Raw genomic sequence first — 20282 nt, forward strand, 5'->3', positions numbered from 1 at the left:
AAATTTAAACACCCTGTAGCTTAAAACCAGTGGTGGGCACAGATAACCAAAAAATTAACTTCGATAATAGATAATAAGATAACTGAAAAGTTATCTTTGATAAAGATAAACCGATAAATCACCCAAAAATGTATCGGAAGTTACAGATAATCGATAACTGATAAAGTCCGGTGTTGTCTATGGGACATTTGCAGTTACTAAACAGCTGAAATTGATTTTTAACACAAAAGCGGTAAAAGATCTAAAGAATAAACAAGAATGTTTGACCATGCTGCATCCTGCAGGAAACAGCACAGACAAATCCTGCAAACACCCACGAAATCAACTCTTTACTAATCATAATCATTTTTCTTTCAACATTCTGCCCCTGCTGGAAGCTCTTGTTTACAACAGCGCTCCCACCACAGAGACACACCAAGAGCAGCCATAAGGCCAGCTCTTTATCAATTTCAACACTCCGGTCAGGCGGAGGTCTTGAAAAATAAAGTCATACTAACTTATGGTTTTTTGAAAATACTGATAGAATAACTCCATTAATGTCAATTCTGTCATTTGTACAAAGTTAAAATATATCATATATCATATGATATATATATATATATATATATATCATATATATCAATATATATATATCATAATCATATATCTATATCTAATGTTGAATAAGGCACTAATTCTGAGGTTTTGTAACAAACACAGACCGCAAAGCATTCTGGGTAAAAGTGCTAAACAGTGATTGGTTCAGTAATCCATTATGGAAACCAACACGTTAATGTGACGTGTGTCGTGTGTTGGTTTAAAGATAAATGTGCTTTTGTAAAATATTCCATTTTTATTTGTAAAAACAGGCATTTTTACGGAGCCCTGGAAGTGTCATCGCAATTGCATGTTTTAAAACTTTTATGATGTTGTAAAACGTAAGTAAGTAAGTAAATTTATTTATATAGTGCCTTTCACAGACATAAGGCCATGTACACACGTTGTCGGGTATTTGTAAAACCGAATATCTTACCCTTTCAGTTTGGGGAAAAAACTTCATCCACACTACGTCGTTTAAAAAAAAAATCCATCCACATCGAACCGTATAAATGTGTTGTAATTAGTCTGCCAAACCTCTGGGTGGCGGTACTGATTAAAATTCTATACAATCAGGAGCCTTATTCTCTTGTCTCTTGTCGTCACTTCCACAAAAACTAAAAACATGGCGCCAACCTCGTCCGTGTGGACTGATAAGGAGTCGGAATTACTTCTAACCGTAGTTTTAGAATACAAAGTTAACAAATATATGCACACAAAAAGCGCCTGGACAATGGACAATACCAACACTTTGAGAGCAGCCATGTACCCAGACGTTTAATACGGCCATGAACACTCCTGGCCAGTAGATGGCAGTAGCGGCCTTGAAAAAATGTCAAACAAAATTCCAGATAATCCGTGTCTGCTACATTTAAGATGCATGGAATTTAACAAACGCAAATACACTAACGTCTATAAACCCAGAGAATATATTCATGAGAGTTTTAGGCACTAGAGTTTAATGCTGTTATCTGTGGACCCTGAACAGCGTGTCTGAAATGCATTTTTCCTGTCGTGAACGTCTGAGATTACCTTATGCTACCCATAATGCATTGCTGCCTGGCACAGCATGTGCTCACAAAACCTTAAAAATTAGCACATTACTTTAAAACGAAAACATATATCTGATATTTTCACTTTATAAACTTCAGACATGACAATAATTTTAAATAACTTGTCTAAAATGAGTGGTTAAAATTTGAACCATAAGTTAAAAATGTATGCCTCTGGATGACTTGGTGACATTGCGATTATATTAATATGGTGTTAAAGAAAATTACTTTTTTTTTTGGTCACTAGTTCTCCTTTGCTTACAGACGATAGAGTGGTTTCTGTTTGCAGAGGGTAGAACAACATGCCTCTTAGGAAACTTTTAACAGATAGGTCTCAACAGCTTTAACAGTTATAAAAATGTTTTTCACTGTTCAGCTTAGTTTAGTAAGTTATCGCTGTAAAAGTTATTGGACGGTAATTCATCGGAAGATAATTAGTCCGATGATGCTTTTTAAATTTATCTAAAAAGATAATCCAATAATGAAAACATTATCTTCGATAATTATCTGTTATCAATTATCGGAAGTGTGCCCACCACTGCATAAAACATATCCTTATACTTATACAGTACATTCAACACACAAGGACAAAAAACAACCAGAGTGGATATTCATGATGAGGGTACATTACACATTCAGTCACTGTAAGTGCAAATGCATCAATAGGGGGAGCAGTGCAAAAAGTGGGTCAATGTGACCATACTACAAATCTTATGTCCTATGAATCTTAAAAACACTATCTAATGCATTAAAAATACCAATAAATAAATAAATAAATATTAAAAAGTCAAGACCTCAAACCCCATAATCCATATTAATCCATATTTCCCCGGCGCTTCAGGGAAAAGTTAAAAAGCTGAATGGCCCGGGGAACAAAAGATTTCCTCAGCCTATCTGTTGAACAAGACAGAGAGAGCAGTTTACCACTGAACAGGCTTTTCTGCCTGTTTAGTGTGCTGTGTAAGGGGTGGCGCTTATTATCCATGATTGACAGGACTGAGGGTTCTTTTCTCAGCCACCAATGCTAAGGACTCCAACTCAGTGCCAACCACAGAGCCAGCTTTTCTCACCAGTCTGTTGATACATCCAGTGTCCCTCCTCTTGGCACTGCCGCCCCAGCATACCACAGCATAGAAGAGAACACTGGCGATAACAGACTGATAAAACATCAGTAGGAGTTTACTGCAGATGTTAAAGGACCCCAGCCTTCTCAGAAAATAAAGACGACTCTGCCCTTTTTTGTAGAGTGCATCTGTGTTAGCTGTCCAGTTTATTGTCCAAGTACAGCCCCAGGTACTTGTAAGCCTGAACAATTTGTACGTCAACCCCCTCAATGGAGACTGGGAGTGAAGGGGATCTAGACCTCCTATAATCCGCCACCATCTCCTTGGTCTTAAGAGTGTTCAATTGCAGGTGGTTTGCCCTGCACCACTCGACAAAGTCCTTCACCAGAGTCCTATACTCCCCTTCCTGTCCATCCCTAATACATGCCACGATAACTGTATCATCAGAAAACATCTGCATGTGGCATAGCTCGGTGTTGTAACTGAAATCTGATGTATAAAGGGTGAACAGAACAGGAGAGAGGACAGTTCCTTGTGGGGCACCTATACTATTGATCACAGTCCCAGAGACACAGTCCTTCAGCCTCACAAACTGTGGTCTCATGGTGAGATAGTCTGTTATCCAGGAGACTAGGTGTGGGTCTACCCTCATCCACAGTAGCTTATCTCTCAACAGTGGGGGCTGGATGGTGTTAAAGGCACTGGAGAAATCAAAAAACATGATTCTTACAGCACCATTTCCACTTGTCAAGGTATGAATGAGCTCTATGCAGTAGGTAGATGATGGCATCTTCCACTCCTACTTTCTCCCGGTAAGCGAACTGTAGCGGATCGAGTGCATGACTGACTTGAGGTCTGAGGAGGTGCAGTAGTAGCCGCTCCAATGTCTTCATGATGTGAGAAGTTAAAGCAACAGGCCTGAAGTCATTCAGTTCATTGGGATGTAACTTCTTTGGAACTGGGATGAGGCATGATGCCTTCCACAAAGTTGGTACTCTCTCAAGATGTAAGCTGAGGTTGAAGACATGCTGCAGAGGCTCACCCAGTTCAGCCGCACAGAGTTTCAGAAGTCCAGGACACACTCAGGAGACTCCAGCAGCCTTCCTGGGCTGGAGTCTCCTGAGCTCTCGCGTCACCATGTCTGAAGTTATAGAGACAGGGGGAGGAGGCTCACAGTGACCAGAAAGGGGGTTATTAACAAGTTTGAATGGCACACTAATTGAGGTACTAATTGAGGTAGCTGCCCGAGAGAGAGGAGCATCGATAGTGGAGGCATACTCGGACTGATAATCTGTGATTTTGGGCATTTGCCCGGTGGGCTGCTGCACGTTTTCACGTGCGTGGGCCGGGCCGCCCATATTTATAGAGATTATGGAAATACAGTGTTCTCCGCTGCTGTCAACACGAGGAAAGTCCGTGATCGGTGAAGCTACAGCATTTAATCGGCGCAGCTGCAGAACCACTTCCTGAATTTGTGTCAAAATAAAAGTTCTGTAGTGTTTCATACATGGCGCAGTCTTATTCTAGGTTTCAGTTTTGTTTCCGTTTGATCACACAACGGAGACTTACATTGAGCACAATGATTGACATGACCAACAGCCAATGACAATTGGAGAAGCATACAGGGTGGCCAATCAGATTGCAGGAAGAGCAGGAGGCCGCTCCCGCCCCTCCAGTGTTGCCAGATGTACGATAATTATCGTATTTGTACGATAGTTTTACCCTCTGTACGATGTACGATCAGTAATGGGGAAAAAATCCAAAATGTACGATAATTTCAGTTGGTTGCCCAAACACGCATCTCTCTCTGACACCCAAGAATCATTCTGCAGGCGTTGCACTCAGGCGGCATCAAAGACACACCACACACAGGCCTGCTGCTGGCTTTGGCCGCCCGGGACAACATCATTTGAAAGCCCGCCCCCTCTCCATACAAAGTAATGAGTTCCCATCCAATCTGTGCCGTGACAGAAAGATTCCCCAACCAACAACATCTTTTTTTTTTTTTTGAAACTTTATTTCAACAAATGCAACAACAAACGAACAAAACACAAGATCAAAGAGATATACAAGAAAAATAAAAAAGTTCAAGTTCCTTATGGAGGTGTCAACATTTTTTCTGTGTTGAACAAAATCTGCACAAGTGGCATCGGATGACGACAGCGACCTCGAGGTTGAATTCGACACTTTCTAGTCTGGTAATTAACACGTTTGTGTCCCTTCACAGAAAAAAATAAAAATCTTTCTAGTAGTGCGTTCTAGTTTCCCCATTACTATAATTACTGTTTAAAAATGTGACATAAAATTATTTGGGAATTTAAAAAAAAAACGTTAAAATAGCTACGTTGTATGCGTTTTGTTTGTGTACGATCATTTCTCCCAAAATACGATAATTTTGAGGTTTTGGTACGATAGTTTCATGTTTCATATCTGGTAACACTGCGCCCCTGTGAATGGACTGAGTCCTCGGCGCCTGGACTTCTCTGCGCTTCGCGATCTCCCTGCTGCTCGGATTTATTCCCGAATGTTGCTCCTGGTGTGGAAACGAGGGTGAAAATTTAAGATAAAACAAATGAGTGATGTTTTTTGTTTGTTTTAGGGGGTCAAAGCTGTGATCTTTATTGGGACAGCAGACCAGTTATAATGGTAATAGGGGAGGCCGGGGCTGTTTGTAACAGTGTTCAAAGCTGCAGCCATGCTGGCATTTTGATTTCACTTTACACGTTATGAGGATCAGTTCACAGAAGTGAAATATTTGGGACAGCTGACCAGTTATAATGGTAATAGGGGAGGCCGGGGCTGTTTGTAACAGTGTTCAAAGCTGCAGCCATGCTGGCATTTTGATTTCACTTTACACATTATGAGGATCAGTTCACAGAAGTGAAATATTCTTTGGAGTATTCCACACTCTAAAACAAATTATTTGCTCAGTTTAAAAACAAAACAAAACAAAACCCTAAAATAGAAATTTGTATGTTTTTTAAAGAAATTCTAACTCAGTCACTGAGTTCACACAAGACACTTATAGTCAGACAAACCCAAGTTTAGCAACACATTTAATTAAGTGGTTTTGTAAACTTAATTTGCTTTGTCCTCTACACTGTTAATTAATTTTAACCAATTTAATTTAAAGGTTTTGGTGTTATTAGTTAGTCAAGTTATTTAAGTTTTTCAAGCTTCTTTTTTGCCTCCATTCCACTCAGTAATGTTCATGCAAAATATTACCTTAATTTTCTCTCTCTCACTCACTCACTCACACACACACACTTTGGAGACACAAAAGCTTTTTTCCACCTGTGTGCTTTTGCTTCCATTTTGTACTATGATCAAGGTGAAATGACAGTGAAAGTGTGTGTTTAGGTGTGTGTTCATGGTGTTTAGGTGTATAGTATTTGTTCATTGGGGGTTTGGTATGGACGGGTGGGTGTGCGTGTTTGGGGGTGGATCATCGGGCCAATAGTGGGGTGGTCCAGAGTAAAAATGCCAGGGCCGAAATTTGTTCCCAGTCCGACCCTGAGTGGAGGTAAGTAATGAAGGGTGTACATGGTGTGCCGCATGAGTAACCCCAGCGAGTAGAAGGGATTGGGGGCGGTACTAGAGCAGGCAGCTGCATCAAAATGATTATAAAAATTATTCAGCTGATTTGCCCTCTCCACATTCCCCTCCACTACACCGCTGTTTTACAGTTATGGTTCTCATCCCATTCCAGACCTCCCTCATGTTATTATTCCGTAACTTTTCCTCCACCTTCCTGCCATACTGCTTTGCCTCACTCAGCTTGACCTTGAGCTCTCTCTGTACGCGTCTCAGCTTTGTCCGGTCACCATCCTTGAACGCCCTCTTCTTCTTGTTCAGGAGGTCCTTGACGTCACTGGTTATCCAGGGTTTATTATTGGGAAAGCAGTGTACAGTTCTGGTGGGGACAATAATGTCCAAACAGAAGTTCAAATAGTCAGTTATGCAGTGAGTAACCCCCTCAATATCCTCCCCATATGATTCATACAGCACCCTCCAATCTGTGCACTTAAAACAGTCCCTCAGAGCATCCTCTGCCTCAGGGGACCACACCCTGAATGAACGTGTGACGGTTGGCTGTCGGCGCACACACAGGATGTACTGTGGCTGCAATAAAACCAAATTATGATCTGATTTACCCAGTGGAGGCAGAGGAATAGCCTTATAAGCTTCCCTCACATTGGCATACATGAGGTCAATTGTCCGTTTTTTCCTTGTGGGGCAGTTCACAAACTGATAGAATGCAGAGAGAGTTGACTCCAGTGTAACATGATTGAAGTCCCCAGAGATAAAAATGAAGGCATTAGGATGTTGAGTCTGGAGCTTAGCAACAGTGGAGTGAATGACGTCACACGCCTTCTCCGGAAGTGCACGCGGTGGAATGTAAACACATACAGCGATCACGTGACTGTACTCTCGAGGCACGTAGTATGGTCTGAGGCTGACAGCTAAAGTTCTATATGACAGCAGACTGTTTCTTTCACAGTGACGTGACCTGGGTGACACCACTTAATGTTGATAAAAAGTACAAGCTCCCCACCTTTACGTTTTCCGCTCAGCTCCGGACTTCCAGTTGTGTCTGGAAGACAAACCCACTGTCCCGATGTATCTGGGAACCTGACACACCAGGGCCGTTTTGTGTAGCTTGGATAATGGTCTTCATCATGTCTGTGGTCCAGTCTAGAAATCTGTGCTAAAACCGTCCCATCCTGGTGCAGTCAGACTCTCATCCACTTCATGCTACAGAAGCCAGGAATAATCACCAACCGAGGACTTACTTCTACTTCATACAGTAGTGTTCAGAATAATAGTAGTGCTATGTGACTAAAAAGATTAATCCAGGTTTTGAGTATATTTCTTATTGTTACATGGGAAACAAGGTACCAGTAGATTCAGTAGATTCTCACAAATCCAACAAGACCAAGCATTCATGATATGTACACTCTTAAGGCTATGAAATTGGGCTATTAGTAAAAAAAAAAAAGTAGAAAGGGGGTGTTCACAATAATAGTAGCATCTGCTGTTGACGCTACAAACTCAAAACTATTATGTTCAAACTGCTTTTTTAGCAATCCTGTGAATCACTAAACTAGTATTTAGTTGTATAACCAGTTTTTCATGATTTCTTCACATCTGTGAGGCATTAATTTTGTTGGTTTGGAACCAAGATTTTTCTGGTTTACTAGTGTGCTTGGGGTCATTGTCTTGTTGAAACACCCATTTCAAGGGCATGTCCTCTTCAGCATAAGGCAACATGACCTCTTCGTATTTTGACATATCCAAACTGATCCATGATACCTGGTATGCGATATATAGGCCCAACACCATAGTAGGAGAAACATGCCCATATCATGATGCTTCACCACCATGCTTCACTGTCTTCACTGTGAACTGTGGCTTGAATTCAGAGTTTGGGGGTCGTCTCACAAACTGTCTGCGGCCCTTGGACCCAAAAAGAACAATTTTACTCTCATCAGTCCACAAAATACTCCTCCATTTCTCTTTAGGCCAGTTGATATGTTCTTTGGCAAATTGTAACCTCTTCTGCACGTCTTTTATTTAACAGAGGGACTTTGCGGGGGATTCTTGCAAATAAATTAGCTTCACACAGGCGTCTTCTAACTGTCACAGCACTTACAGGTAACTCCAGACTGTCTTTGATCATCCTGGAGCTGATCAATGGGTGAGCCTTTGCCATTCTGGTTATTCTTCTATCCATTTTGATGGTTGTTTTCCATTTTCTTCCACGCATCTCTGGTTTTTTGTCCATTTTAAAGCATTGGAGATCATTGTAGATGAACAGCCTATAATTTTTTGCACCTGCGTATAAGTTTTCCCCTCTCCAATCAACTTTTTAATCAAACTACGCTGTTCTTCTGAACAATGTCTTGAACATCCCATTTTCCTCAGGCTTTCAAAGAGAAAAGCATGTTCTACAGGTGCTGGCTTCATCCTTAAATAGGGGACACCTGATTCACACCTGTTTGTTCCACAAAACTGATGAACTCACTGACTGCATGCCACACTACTATTATTGTGAACACCCCCTTTTCTACTTTTTTTACTAATAGCCCAATTTCATAGCCTTAAGAGTGTACATATCATGAATGCTTGGTCTTGTGGGCTTTGTGAGAATCTACTGAATCTACGGGTACTTTGTTTCCCATGTAACAATAAGAAATATACTCAAAACCTGGATTAATCTTTTTAGTCACATAGCACTACTATTATTCTGAACACTACTGTAACTCAATAAAATCCAAAGGATGGTTATAAATACATGTACATACACGTACATTTTCTGTTCTTGTTACTGACCCAATAAAACATTAAAAAATAAACTGGAAGCAACACTGAGGTTTAGTCTATCCTCGAATGTTCTGATCCAACCTGAACCCATCCGCTAACCAGGTTTAAACACAACCTGTGTGACCTACAAAAGCAGACATTCTGCTTTGCTAATTGGCACACTGGCAACACTGACCTTCCATTGAATGTCTCTGTTGAAGAGCTCTGTCTTCGCGATGTCCACACGATTCAAAGCCACGGCCAGCTTCAGCTCCTCAGTGTACTCGCTGGCTTTACTGGATACGCACTTACTAGCTTCAAACACACACACAAAAAGGCAGTCCAGGATTTACCCTATATATGCTAATAATTGCTTCATCCAAACGTTACAATATTAAAGTCAAAGTACCTCGAACCAGGGCTCTGAGGAGAACCGTGTCAAAGTCATCCGGACTGTCCTGCTCACTGTGGAAAACCGTGATCAGCTCTCTGTTCTGACAAATACCCAGCACCTGAACACAGTGACAGAGGAACCAGCGTAAGATAAAATGTTTCCTTTTTGCAGAGAAACCGTTTTTACTGATGGGGTTTCTAGGCTGGACAGCAGAGGCGTCTGTCAGGACCGAACCATCTTCCGCCATAACTGCAGCAGAAAACTGCAGGAATAACAGTGCATTTAGTCTCCGCTTGCATGGACTCACGCTGGACATTGTGTCCAACTGTAGTATGAAGTCTGTGTCATGGTTTTGGCAGGAGTTCTGCAGGCAGAGGGGGGCTACAGTGAGCTTATCCTTGGGCACCATCCCCAAACTGATGTTAAGACAGAAAGACAGAATTAGGAGCTTGAATCGGTTCTCCAATGTTTAGTCATTCAGGTGCCATTATTGTGGGCAGATGTGCTGTGTTTATGGTTCCCCCGAGAACAGAAATGTCACAGTTCCCACCAGATCACCTTAGGTTCAACGTTGCTATCTCATGTGGCATTGAGCCGGGCGACCTTGTTACAGTCCTCCCTGGTCTATCAGCGAGTGGCCAAAAACTGTTACTTGGCAACTACACAGTATCGAGGTAGTCAACATATTTGCTCTCATGCAAGCCCGGCGCCAGAAAAAAAATATTAAGGGGGCAATGAGTTTATCACAGGGGGCGGGGTCGCTCCCCCCCCCCCCCCCCCCAAAAAAAAACACGTGCGCACTGGAGGGGACATGCCTCTGAGCGTGCGTAATGAATTGGGTGCGCTCCTGGAAAGCTCATGTATTTAGGCTACACCATTGTAAGAGACTGACTGAGTAAGAGTAAAGAGTGATGACAGTATTTTTTTAAATTATTATTTGAACGTATAAACCCTCAGTCAAGTGATCTCCTGCATACCACAAAACCAAATCAACAACTGATCTGAGAGTACGACACGAGACAGTAGATTAACCCCACATACAGCCCTCCATCACAAGTGCAAACACAGCGCAATTGGGCATGTGTGCCACTCCATGGCACAGAGCCCAACTAGGCATGCAGTCACAAAGTTCTTCTGAAAAACTGGAGCGATCTAAATTCGGTTGGATGAATATGGGTGTGTGTGGAGACAATTCGCCTCGTTCACAATGTGACAGAACTTAACGATGCGCTGTTACGCGCAATAGCGCGCAACAACACGGAACACTATTCTTGACCGTGCGTAATGGTTCCTGTTAATTCTCCAGCAACACGTGCCATTAATCGTAACGTGTGGTAACAGGTTGCAGCAGTTCCTGAGGCCACCTGATGCCTCTGCCCCGAATCATCACATTCGTGATCAGCGGTCAAGAATGTGTACTTCGTGGCATTCGTGACTTGTCGTCGTTATGTGTAAACGCAGCATTAACACCCTCCCCAAGTGAGTCGTGCTGCATGATCTGCCTTTTGCTTGGTGGACTTGAGGAATCCCAGGAACTCCAGCTCTGACACTGCTTGAATAAATCGAGCATGCTTTAGTTCGTCCACCTTGCCATAATCGCTGGACTCAGGATCCTTGCCCTCTGCTGCACTGACAAGCGCAACCCTCAACCTATTAATTTGGTTTATTTGTTAAATACGTGATATTATTGAATAACTAATATTTCGCTATATTTTCCAGTATTTCTTTTTCTTTCTTTTTTATTTTTATTTTTGATAACTCTCACATGGGCAGCACGGTGGCTTAGTGGTTAGCACTGTTGCCTCACAGCGAGAAGGTTGTGGCTTCAATTCCCGTGGCCTTTCTCTGTGGAGTTTTGCATTTCTCCCCGTGTTTACATGGGTTTCCTCCGGGTGCTCCGGTTTCCTCCCACATCCAAAGACATGCGGGTTAGGTGGATTGGAATCTTTAAAATTGTCCGTAGGTGTGTGTGTGGGTGTGTCTGTGTTTGTTTGTCTATTTGTGGCCCTGCGACAGACTAGCGTCCTGTCCTGGGTGTACCCGCCTCGCGCTCTATGACTGCTGGGATAGGCTCCAGCCCCCCGCGACCCTTAATTGGACTAAGCGGTAGAAGATGGATGGATAACTCTCACATCCGAGGGGGTGGGGTTGATGACGTGAGGGGGCGTCGCCCCCTCTAGGCGCTGGGTCTGCTCTCATGTGCCCCGTGTCTGAAACTGCAGCACATTTCATTGGGCCGTTCCCAGTACCTACAGGTCTAACCCTCCCAGATTTAGGTGAACTTTACCTCACTCCCTTCATGTACACGAGGTGTCTCATGTCTCTTGAGTTCAGCTGGCCTGTGACTGAACTGCTGCTGTTCACCTAGACCCCAGACACAGAGTTTTGTCCCTAAAGTCTGTGTTTCATTGCGTTCCCCCTCATTGGTGCCTTGTTACATTAATATCTGGACAATCGATGGAATCAGAAAACTCAGAAGAACAGAGTGCTATTTTCAAGAAGATATGCTGTCAGGTGTCTTTACAGATGTTTGTAACTGGGAGACCTGGAGATGTCACTCAGGTGGCGAATGTCTCACTTTGTGGTCTAAGCAGTTCATGTGGGCGGAGTTGACTTGTCACTCGTTGCCCTGCGCATTTGAAGCTTGGTTTTGTTTAGTTTTAACGCTGCCAGATTGTGTGCCCAGGCCCAGTTCTGTCTTTGTTCTTAGTCTGTTCTGCGTTCTGGAGTCTTCCCGTTTGTGCAGCCGCTTTGTTCCTCATAGACAAAGTCTTAGATCTGTTTGCTTGGTGCCTCATTGTTACAGGAAGGCAGTGCCCTCTGGGTCAGAGGGCTCGGCACACGCCCTCCAACGTGCAGTGAGTGAACAAATGAATGACTGACTCATCTCCTTTAGTTTGTAATAAATGTGCAAGTACATGCACATCTGACTGTAACGGTGTTTTTGACTGTCTGACTTCATCATATGACTTCTATGTGACTTCAACATGAAGTCATTTACACCAGTCAATCACACATATGTTTCATCCAATCATCCATCTAGGCTTCTTGCACCATGTTCCTACTCCAAACACACACACACACACACACACACACACACACACACACACACACACACACACACACACACACACACACACACACCATTGAAAAACACACCCTGCTATAAAAGCCTCTGAGATGTGCAGGTGTGACGGAGCCCAGCAGGAGTCGCTGTGCATGCGGCTGTCAATAGGTCTCACTCCTCCGACAGCCAAAGGATACTCAGGTCACTCAGGCCGGAGGTCGGGTGTTAATCCACCTCCCATGCCACCAGCCCCGCACTGAGTAAGCCACTGGAGAGACTAATGTGCTCACGGCAGGGGTGGTGGCCAAGTGGTTAGGGTCCTTGGTTTCAGTGCAGAAGGTTCTCGGTTCAAACCTCAGCCCTGCCACATTTCTCCATGTAATGTGTAGTTGAGTCAGAAGGGCAGCTGGTGTAAAATTTGTGCCAAATTAAAATGTAGATTCAACTTTGATCTGCTCTGATGACCCCAACTGAAAAAGAGAGCAGCTGAAGGAACTTCCTTTTTTACTAATAAATGACAATATTTAATTGATGATTGCTAGTAAATGTTACTTGAGTTGTTCTTTTAAAAAACTAATATATGTCAGTAGCATTTTCTTAAGAATTCCCCTTGTAAAATTTACTTGGAATTTCTGAGTGAAACACAAACAAACACACAAACACAAACTTGCTCAAGGGCAAATTTGAGAGGTGACTGAAAAGTTTTGAGCCTGACCCAGAAAAAGTCGGGTGTTGGTCTTCATCTTTTGCATTCAGACAAACCAACATTTCCCTTGAGAATGTGTCAAATTTTGACTCACTGGGTTCAGTGTTGCAGATATATCAGTGAAGTGAGTAGGGGTGTGTCAGACTGGAAAAATGGACAAAAGGAATGTCTTCAAAGGACATTAATGAGGACATGGTAATGACATTAGAAGAGGACACTCTGTCTTATGCTACAGTAAAATGCTGGTCAGCCAAATTCAAGCTGGACAGAACAAGCACCAAAGACGGAGCAAGATCAGGAAGACCCAGAACTGCCACCTCAACCGATATGATCCAGAAGATCCATGATCCAAACAACAGCTGAACCAATGGAAAAATGTGGGTTCTCCCTGCTGAAGAAAGCCAAAGCTGTCTCATCCACTGGAAAGGTCACAGCCTCTTGTCTTCTGGGATGCTGAGGGCAACATAATGGTGGACTATCTCCAGAAGGGACAGACCATCAATGGGGCCTATTATGCTTCCCATGTGCAACAAGTATGGGAGAACATTAAGCAGAAGTGGTGTGGAATGCTCCAATGAGGTGTCGAAGCATTCCACACAGGACAATGATCTGGTCCACACTTCGCTCATCGCAAAGGCTGCCATTCATGAATGTGGTTTTGAACTTGTTCCACACTCACCTTATTCTCCTGATTTGGCTCCTTCAGCCTTCTATCTGTTTCCAAACATAAAAAGGACCCCATAATTCTGATAATGCTGTCACATCTGCAGTGGAGGACTTCCTTGAGTTCCAGGATAAAACTTTTTATGAGAACAGTATTAAGTCATTGCAGTGACGCTGGAAAAGGTTAAAAAAAAAAAAAATACATTAATTCATTTGTGGTTTCTTCTTGGCCGGGCTCAAAACTTTTCAATCACCTCTCATAAGCAAGTATCCTGTTTGACAAGGAACCAAGAGGTTCCTCTGATTAACAACCTGTCTTCATAGCCGCCAGGCCACCTCACCCTGACCTGGAAGAAGACAACTGCTGCCATGTGTTGTCGCACTATCAACTTGTAAGTCATCACATTAAAAGGACAACAACATTTTATCTGGTAAACTTTGCTGCACAGGAACACTGGTGACTCTCCACTATGAGTGAATTTCTCTGTGGACTTTTCGCTGTGACTGAAATTTACAGTTGAAAGTTTAAAAAACTGCCTTCAGAGATGTGTCGTGTGACTCACACTGTTGACCATTTTCTCCACTTCAGTTTCAGAGGGGAAGAACCTGAGAATTTTCTGACGGATCCTGCTACGGACACTGAGGCTCTCAGGTGCCCTGGCCTCTTCTGACGGAAAAGTGGAATCATCATCCAGCAACTCCTTGATCAAGTCTGCAGTGGGACCAGACCCAGCAACCACCAGCCAGGGTATGGAGCTCCTAAGAGACACATCTAATCTCTGCAACAGAGGGTGTATACGCACACATACACGCACGCACGCACATATACACACACACACGCACACACACACACACAGAGTCATTGGAGCTGTACAGAAAAGCAGTGTTGCATAATTATTAAAAAATAGAAGAAACACAAGATGACTGTCAGTCTTCCCCAGTTTTGGGCTCCATGCAAGGTCTCACCTCATGGGGTAAGAATGATTCTGAGAAAATCCAGAACTACACAGAAGGACCTGGTCAATGACCTGAAGAGAGCTGGGACCACAGTCACAAAGATTACATTAGTAACATGATGCTGTCATGGTTTAAAATCCTGCAGGGCAGCAAGGTCCCCCTGCTCAAGCCAGCACATGTCCAGGCCCGTTTGAAGTTCACCAGTGACCATCTGGATGATCCAGAGGAGGCATGGGAGAAGGTCATGTGGTCAGATGAGACCAAAATAGATCTTTTTGGCATCAACCCCAAGAACACCATCCCAACTGTGAAACATGGAGTTGGAAACATCATTTTTGCAGTTGCTTTTCTGCAAAGGGGACAGGACGACTGCACCGTATTGAAGGGAGTATGGATGGGGTCATGTATCCTGAGATTTTGGCAAACAACCTCCTTCCCTCAGTAAGAGCATTGAAGGTGGGTCATGTCTAGGTCTTCCAGCATGACAATGACCCCAAACACACAGCCAGGGAAACTAAGGAGGGGCTCTGTAAGAAGCATTTCAAGGTCCTGGAGTGGCCTGGCCAGTCTCCAGACCTGAACTCAATAGAAAATCTTTGGAATGAGCTGAAACTCCAAACTTGAAAGATCTGGAGAAGATCTGCATGGAGGAGTGGACCAAAATCTCTGTTGTGTGTGAAAACTTGGTCAAGAACTACAGGAAACATCTAACCTCTGGAACTGCAAACAAAAGTTTCTGTACCAAAGGTTAAGGTCTGTGTTTCTATTTCACCAAATACTTATTTAATGCAATAAAAGGATAATTAATTATTTAAAAATCAAACAATGTGATTTTCTGAATTTTTTTAAGATTCTGTCTCTCACAGCCCTCGTTCCAGCCTTTTTTCTTGCTCTTGTTTGCCCTCATTTATCTGTTCAGCCATTAGTGGCCTTGCTTGTTTTTTTGACTCTGATTTTGCCTCGGCTCTGACAACCTGGTTATTCTGTGCCTCTGAACCCATCTTTTTTTTTGACCACGCCTCAGCCTCACATCTGAGGATTACCTTTGCCACACTGACAGATTACTTGTGTACCATACCTGTGACTGTTTTCTTTTTTTTTAAGATAAAGCCTTTTTAATACTCCACCTCCTGCGTCTGTGAATCTGCAATCTGTGTCCAGCATTCTGTTTGTTCCATGCCATGAATCCTGACAGAATGAACTGGCCTGACATGGAAACAGTGGACTCAATTCTGGCCGCCCTGAACCCGGACCTTGCCACCATCAAAGGCATTTTTTCCGAAATCAACCTTTTCTTCAATTGCTTCCATTCATGCCACACTCCAAAGAAGAAATTAGATTTTTTGGAACAAGTCCAGAATCTTGTAGAAGCTAATCGCTGGCTATATGACTTCTTCCCTGAGATAGAAGACTTGGACAATCTATTTGCTGCTGGGACCCTTCCAGTCTGGCTGCAGCACTGTCAGAGCAAGACCCCAACCCACCTTGCTCTGACAGTGAGTCTCATTGGATTGGCATTGATGATGATGATGATGATGAAGACAACTCTTCAGCCGAGCTTTTTAAGGTTCAAGACTTGTTTTTTTTTGGTTTTTTGGTTTTGTTTTTTTGGACAATCCTGGACAGCAGCACAGACAACTCATTTTTTCTGCTCTTGATCAGATCCTGTAAGTCAAGCCTAATTTGGTCACTGCAATCAAATATGGCGACATCTACTGGCCAGTCTTAGCACTTGCATGGAATGATTTTGAATTAGTATAAAATGTAAACATGCAAAAATAAATAAAAAATATATTAACTAAATATATAAAATACAAGGTAACAGAAAAAGGCAAAAAGAGTGTGTTTCCAACAAAATACTCACAAGCAAAAATACATTCATACATACACAAAACCCATAACAGTTAATAAAATAAAAATATATATACTATTTTTCTCAATAATTAATTGATTGTTCTCTTGTTGAGCCAATTCTTGGAATAAACACTGTCTGACCCCGTTTTTAAAAAGAGGCTTCAATTCACAAACTCTAATTTGATGAGGCGGATCATCGGGGCTTGCTTATTCACTATATTAAACATATGATTTAATTTTAATTGCTGAACTCTGAGCTCAACAGACAACATACTGACCATTCTAAATCTGGCCAGGCCAATGTGGGTTGTGCAAAGAGAAGAAAGCGAATGAGCTTGTTCTGCATAATCTGCAACCTCCCTTGATTCCATCTGGTCAGGCCAGAATACCAGGCTACCCTGGCACAGTCCACGTGACACTGGATCAAAGCTGATGGAAGACGTTTTCTCACATGCAAATGCAAATCTTTGGCCCATCTGTATAAGAACTTTAATTTTGCATTTGAGTTGCTGATCACTCTGTCAGCTGTAAGATCACCAGATAAGGTCTGATCTAAGTCAAGAACAATATATTTTACACAGGATTTACTCATAATTTTATTTTAGCACATTCCCTAGGATGAAAAAGTCAGGTGTTTAAAGACATTAATAATATACTTGTGTTATAATGTGATTGTGGCATCATAAAATACTGTCTGTAATAGAGATATAAATTGTGAAATGTTTGTTCAAGTATGGACTGTTATGACCATAGTTGTACAAAATGAGGGGGATTTGGGGGCTTCAAAGGTTTTTATTTAAAAACAAAATCATTTCAGTGGTGTCTGTTCCTCTTCTCTCCAGTTTTGGAGAAGATTCACACGGGAACAGAAGCTGCTGGCATATGAAGATAGATTTTGTCCAGCTTGTAAAAAGTTGGATACACAGCTGCCTCCATCCTCCCCAACTCCCCAAAAATGGTTCTGGGGAGCATTAGCATGGCTAAAACCTTTCTGCTTCACCCCCCCAACCAGAGCCCTCTTCACCCCCAGCCATTTTAAACATTTTTTCATTATTTTCCTCTTACATGCCGGTAGATGAGCTTACTGAAATATTTTGGAAAAAGGAAGGATCATGGACATGGAGAGGAGAAGAAACAAACACAGTTTCCCTTCCCATTATTGTTTTTATTAGTAAAGGAGGACTGTTTTTTAATTAGGGTTCTGATAAAATCAAATCAGTTTTATTTATATAGCGCCAAATCACAACAAACAGTTGCCCCAAGGCGCTTTATATTGTAAGGCAAAAGCCATACAGTAATTACAGAAAACCCCAACGGTCGAAACGACCCCCTGTGAGCAAGCACTTGGCGACAGTGGGAAGGAAAAAGTCCCTTTTAACAGGAAGAAACCTCCAGCAGAACCAGGCTCAGGGAGGGGCAGTCTTCTGCTGGGACTGGTTGGGGCTGAGGGGAGAGAATCAGGAAAAAGACATGCTGTGGAAGAGAGCAGAGATCAATCACTAATGATTAAATGCAGAGTGGTGCATACAGAGCAAAAAGAGAAAGAAACACTCAGTGCATCATGGGAACCCCCCAGCAGTCTAAGTCTATAGCAGCATAACTAAGGGATGGTTCAGGGTCACCTGATCCAGCTCTAACTATAAGCTTTAGCAAAAAGGAAAGTTTTAAGCCTAATCTTAAAAGTAGAGAGGGTGTCTGTCTCCCTGATCCGAATTGGGAGCTGGTTCCAGAGGAGAGGAGCCTGAAAGCTGAAGGCTCTGCCTCCCATTCTACTCTTAAAAACCCTAGGAACTACAAGTAAGCCTGCAGTCTGAGAGCGAAGCGCTCTATTGGGGTGATATGGTACTAAGAGGTCCCTAAGATAAGCTGGGACCTGATTATTCAAAACCTTATACACTCAACAAAAATATAATCGCAACACTTTTGGTTTTGCTCGCATTTTGTATGAGATGAACTCAAAGATCTAAAACCTTTTCCACATACACAATATCCATGAGATAATCCATCCCACCTCACAGGTGTACCATATCAAGATGCTGATTAGACACCATGATTAGTGCACAGGTGTGCCTTAGACTGCCCACAATAAAAGGCCACTCTGAAAGGTGCAGTTTTGTTTTGTTTTATTGGAGGGGGATACCAGTCAGTATCTGGTGTGACCACCATTTGCCTCATGCAGTGCAACACATCTCCTTCGCATAGAGTTGATCAGGTTGTCAATTGTGGCCTGTGGAATGTTGGTCCACTCCTCTTCAATGGTTGTGCAAAGTTGCTGGATATTGGCAGGAACTGGTACACGCTGTCGAATACGCCAGTCCAGAGCATCCCAAACATGCTCAATGGGTGACATGTCCGGTGAGTATGCCGGCCATGCAAGAACTGGGACATTTTCAGCTTCCAAGAATTGTGTACAGATCCTTGCAACATGGGGCCATGCATTATCCTGCTGCAACATGAGGTGATGTTCTTGGATATATGGCACAACAATGGGCCTCAGGATCTCATCACGGTATCTCTGTGCATTCAAAATGCCATCAATAAAATGCACCTGTGTTCTTCGTCTATAACAGACGCCTGCCCATACCATAACCCCACCGCCACCATGGGCCACTCGATCCACAACATTGACATCAGAAAACCGCTCACCCACACGACGCCACACACGCTGTCTGCCATCTGCCCTGAACAGTGTGAACCGGGATTCATCCGTGAAGAGAACACCTCTCCAACGTGCCAAACGCCGGCGAATGTGAGCATTTGCCCACTCAAGTCGGTTACGACGACGAACTGGAGTCAGGTCGAGATCCCGATGAGGACGACGAGCATGCAGATGAGCTTCCCTGAGACGGTTTCTGACAGTTTGTGCAGAAATTCTTTGGTTATGCAAACCGATTGTTTCAGCAGCTACGATCTTGGAGGAACAATATTTGAGGGAAATGGTGATATTGTGTATGTGGAAAAAGTTTGAGATCTTTGAGTTCATCTCATACAAAATGGGAGCAAAACCAAAAGTGTCGCGTTTATATTTTTGTTGAGTGTAAGTAAGAAGAAGAATTTTAAATTCTATTCTGGAATTAACAGGGAGCCAATGAAGAGAAGCCAGTATGGGTGAAATATGCTCTCTCCTTCTAGTCCCTGTCAGTACTCTAGCTGCAGCATTTTGAATTAACTGAAGGCTTTTCAGGGAACTTTTAGGACAACCTGGTAATAATGAATTACAATAGTCCAGCCTAGAGGAAATAAATGCATGAATTAGTTTTTCAGCATCACTCTGAGACAAGACCTTTCTAATTTTAGAGATATTGCGCAAATGCAAAAAAGCAGTCCTACATATTTGATTAATATGCGCATTGAAGGACATATCCTAATCAAAAATGACTCCAAGATTTCTCACAGTATTACTAGAGGTCAGGGTAATGCCATCCAGAGTAAGGATCTGGTTAGACACCATGTTTCTAAGATTTGTGGGGCCAAGTACAATAACTTCAGTTTTATCTGAATTTAAAAGCAGGAAATTAGAGGTCATCCATGTCTTTATGTCTGAAAGACATTCCTGCAGTTTAACTAATTGGTGTGTGTCCTCTGGCTTCATGAATAGATAAAGCTGGGTATCATCTGCGTAACAATGAAAATTTAAGCAATGCTG

General features: G+C 42.7%; 1 protein-coding gene across 1 annotated transcript in view; it reads right to left on the minus strand.

Moving 5' to 3' along the window:
• The window catches only part of trpm4a (transient receptor potential cation channel, subfamily M, member 4a), a 505210-nt gene that overhangs the window by 296405 nt on the left and 188523 nt on the right, over positions 1-20282 (minus strand). Inside the window, exons 8-10 of the mRNA XM_034189807.1 lie at positions 14389-14604; positions 9405-9507; positions 9192-9310 (exon numbers count right to left, since the gene is read on the minus strand). Of these exons, the coding sequence (XP_034045698.1) occupies positions 9192-9310; positions 9405-9507; positions 14389-14604 (438 nt within the window). The remainder of the gene's footprint in view (positions 1-9191; positions 9311-9404; positions 9508-14388; positions 14605-20282) is intronic.

Source organism: Thalassophryne amazonica, chromosome 16 (genome assembly GCF_902500255.1).
Source record: "Thalassophryne amazonica chromosome 16, fThaAma1.1, whole genome shotgun sequence".
Lineage (NCBI taxonomy): Eukaryota > Metazoa > Chordata > Actinopteri > Batrachoidiformes > Batrachoididae > Thalassophryne > Thalassophryne amazonica.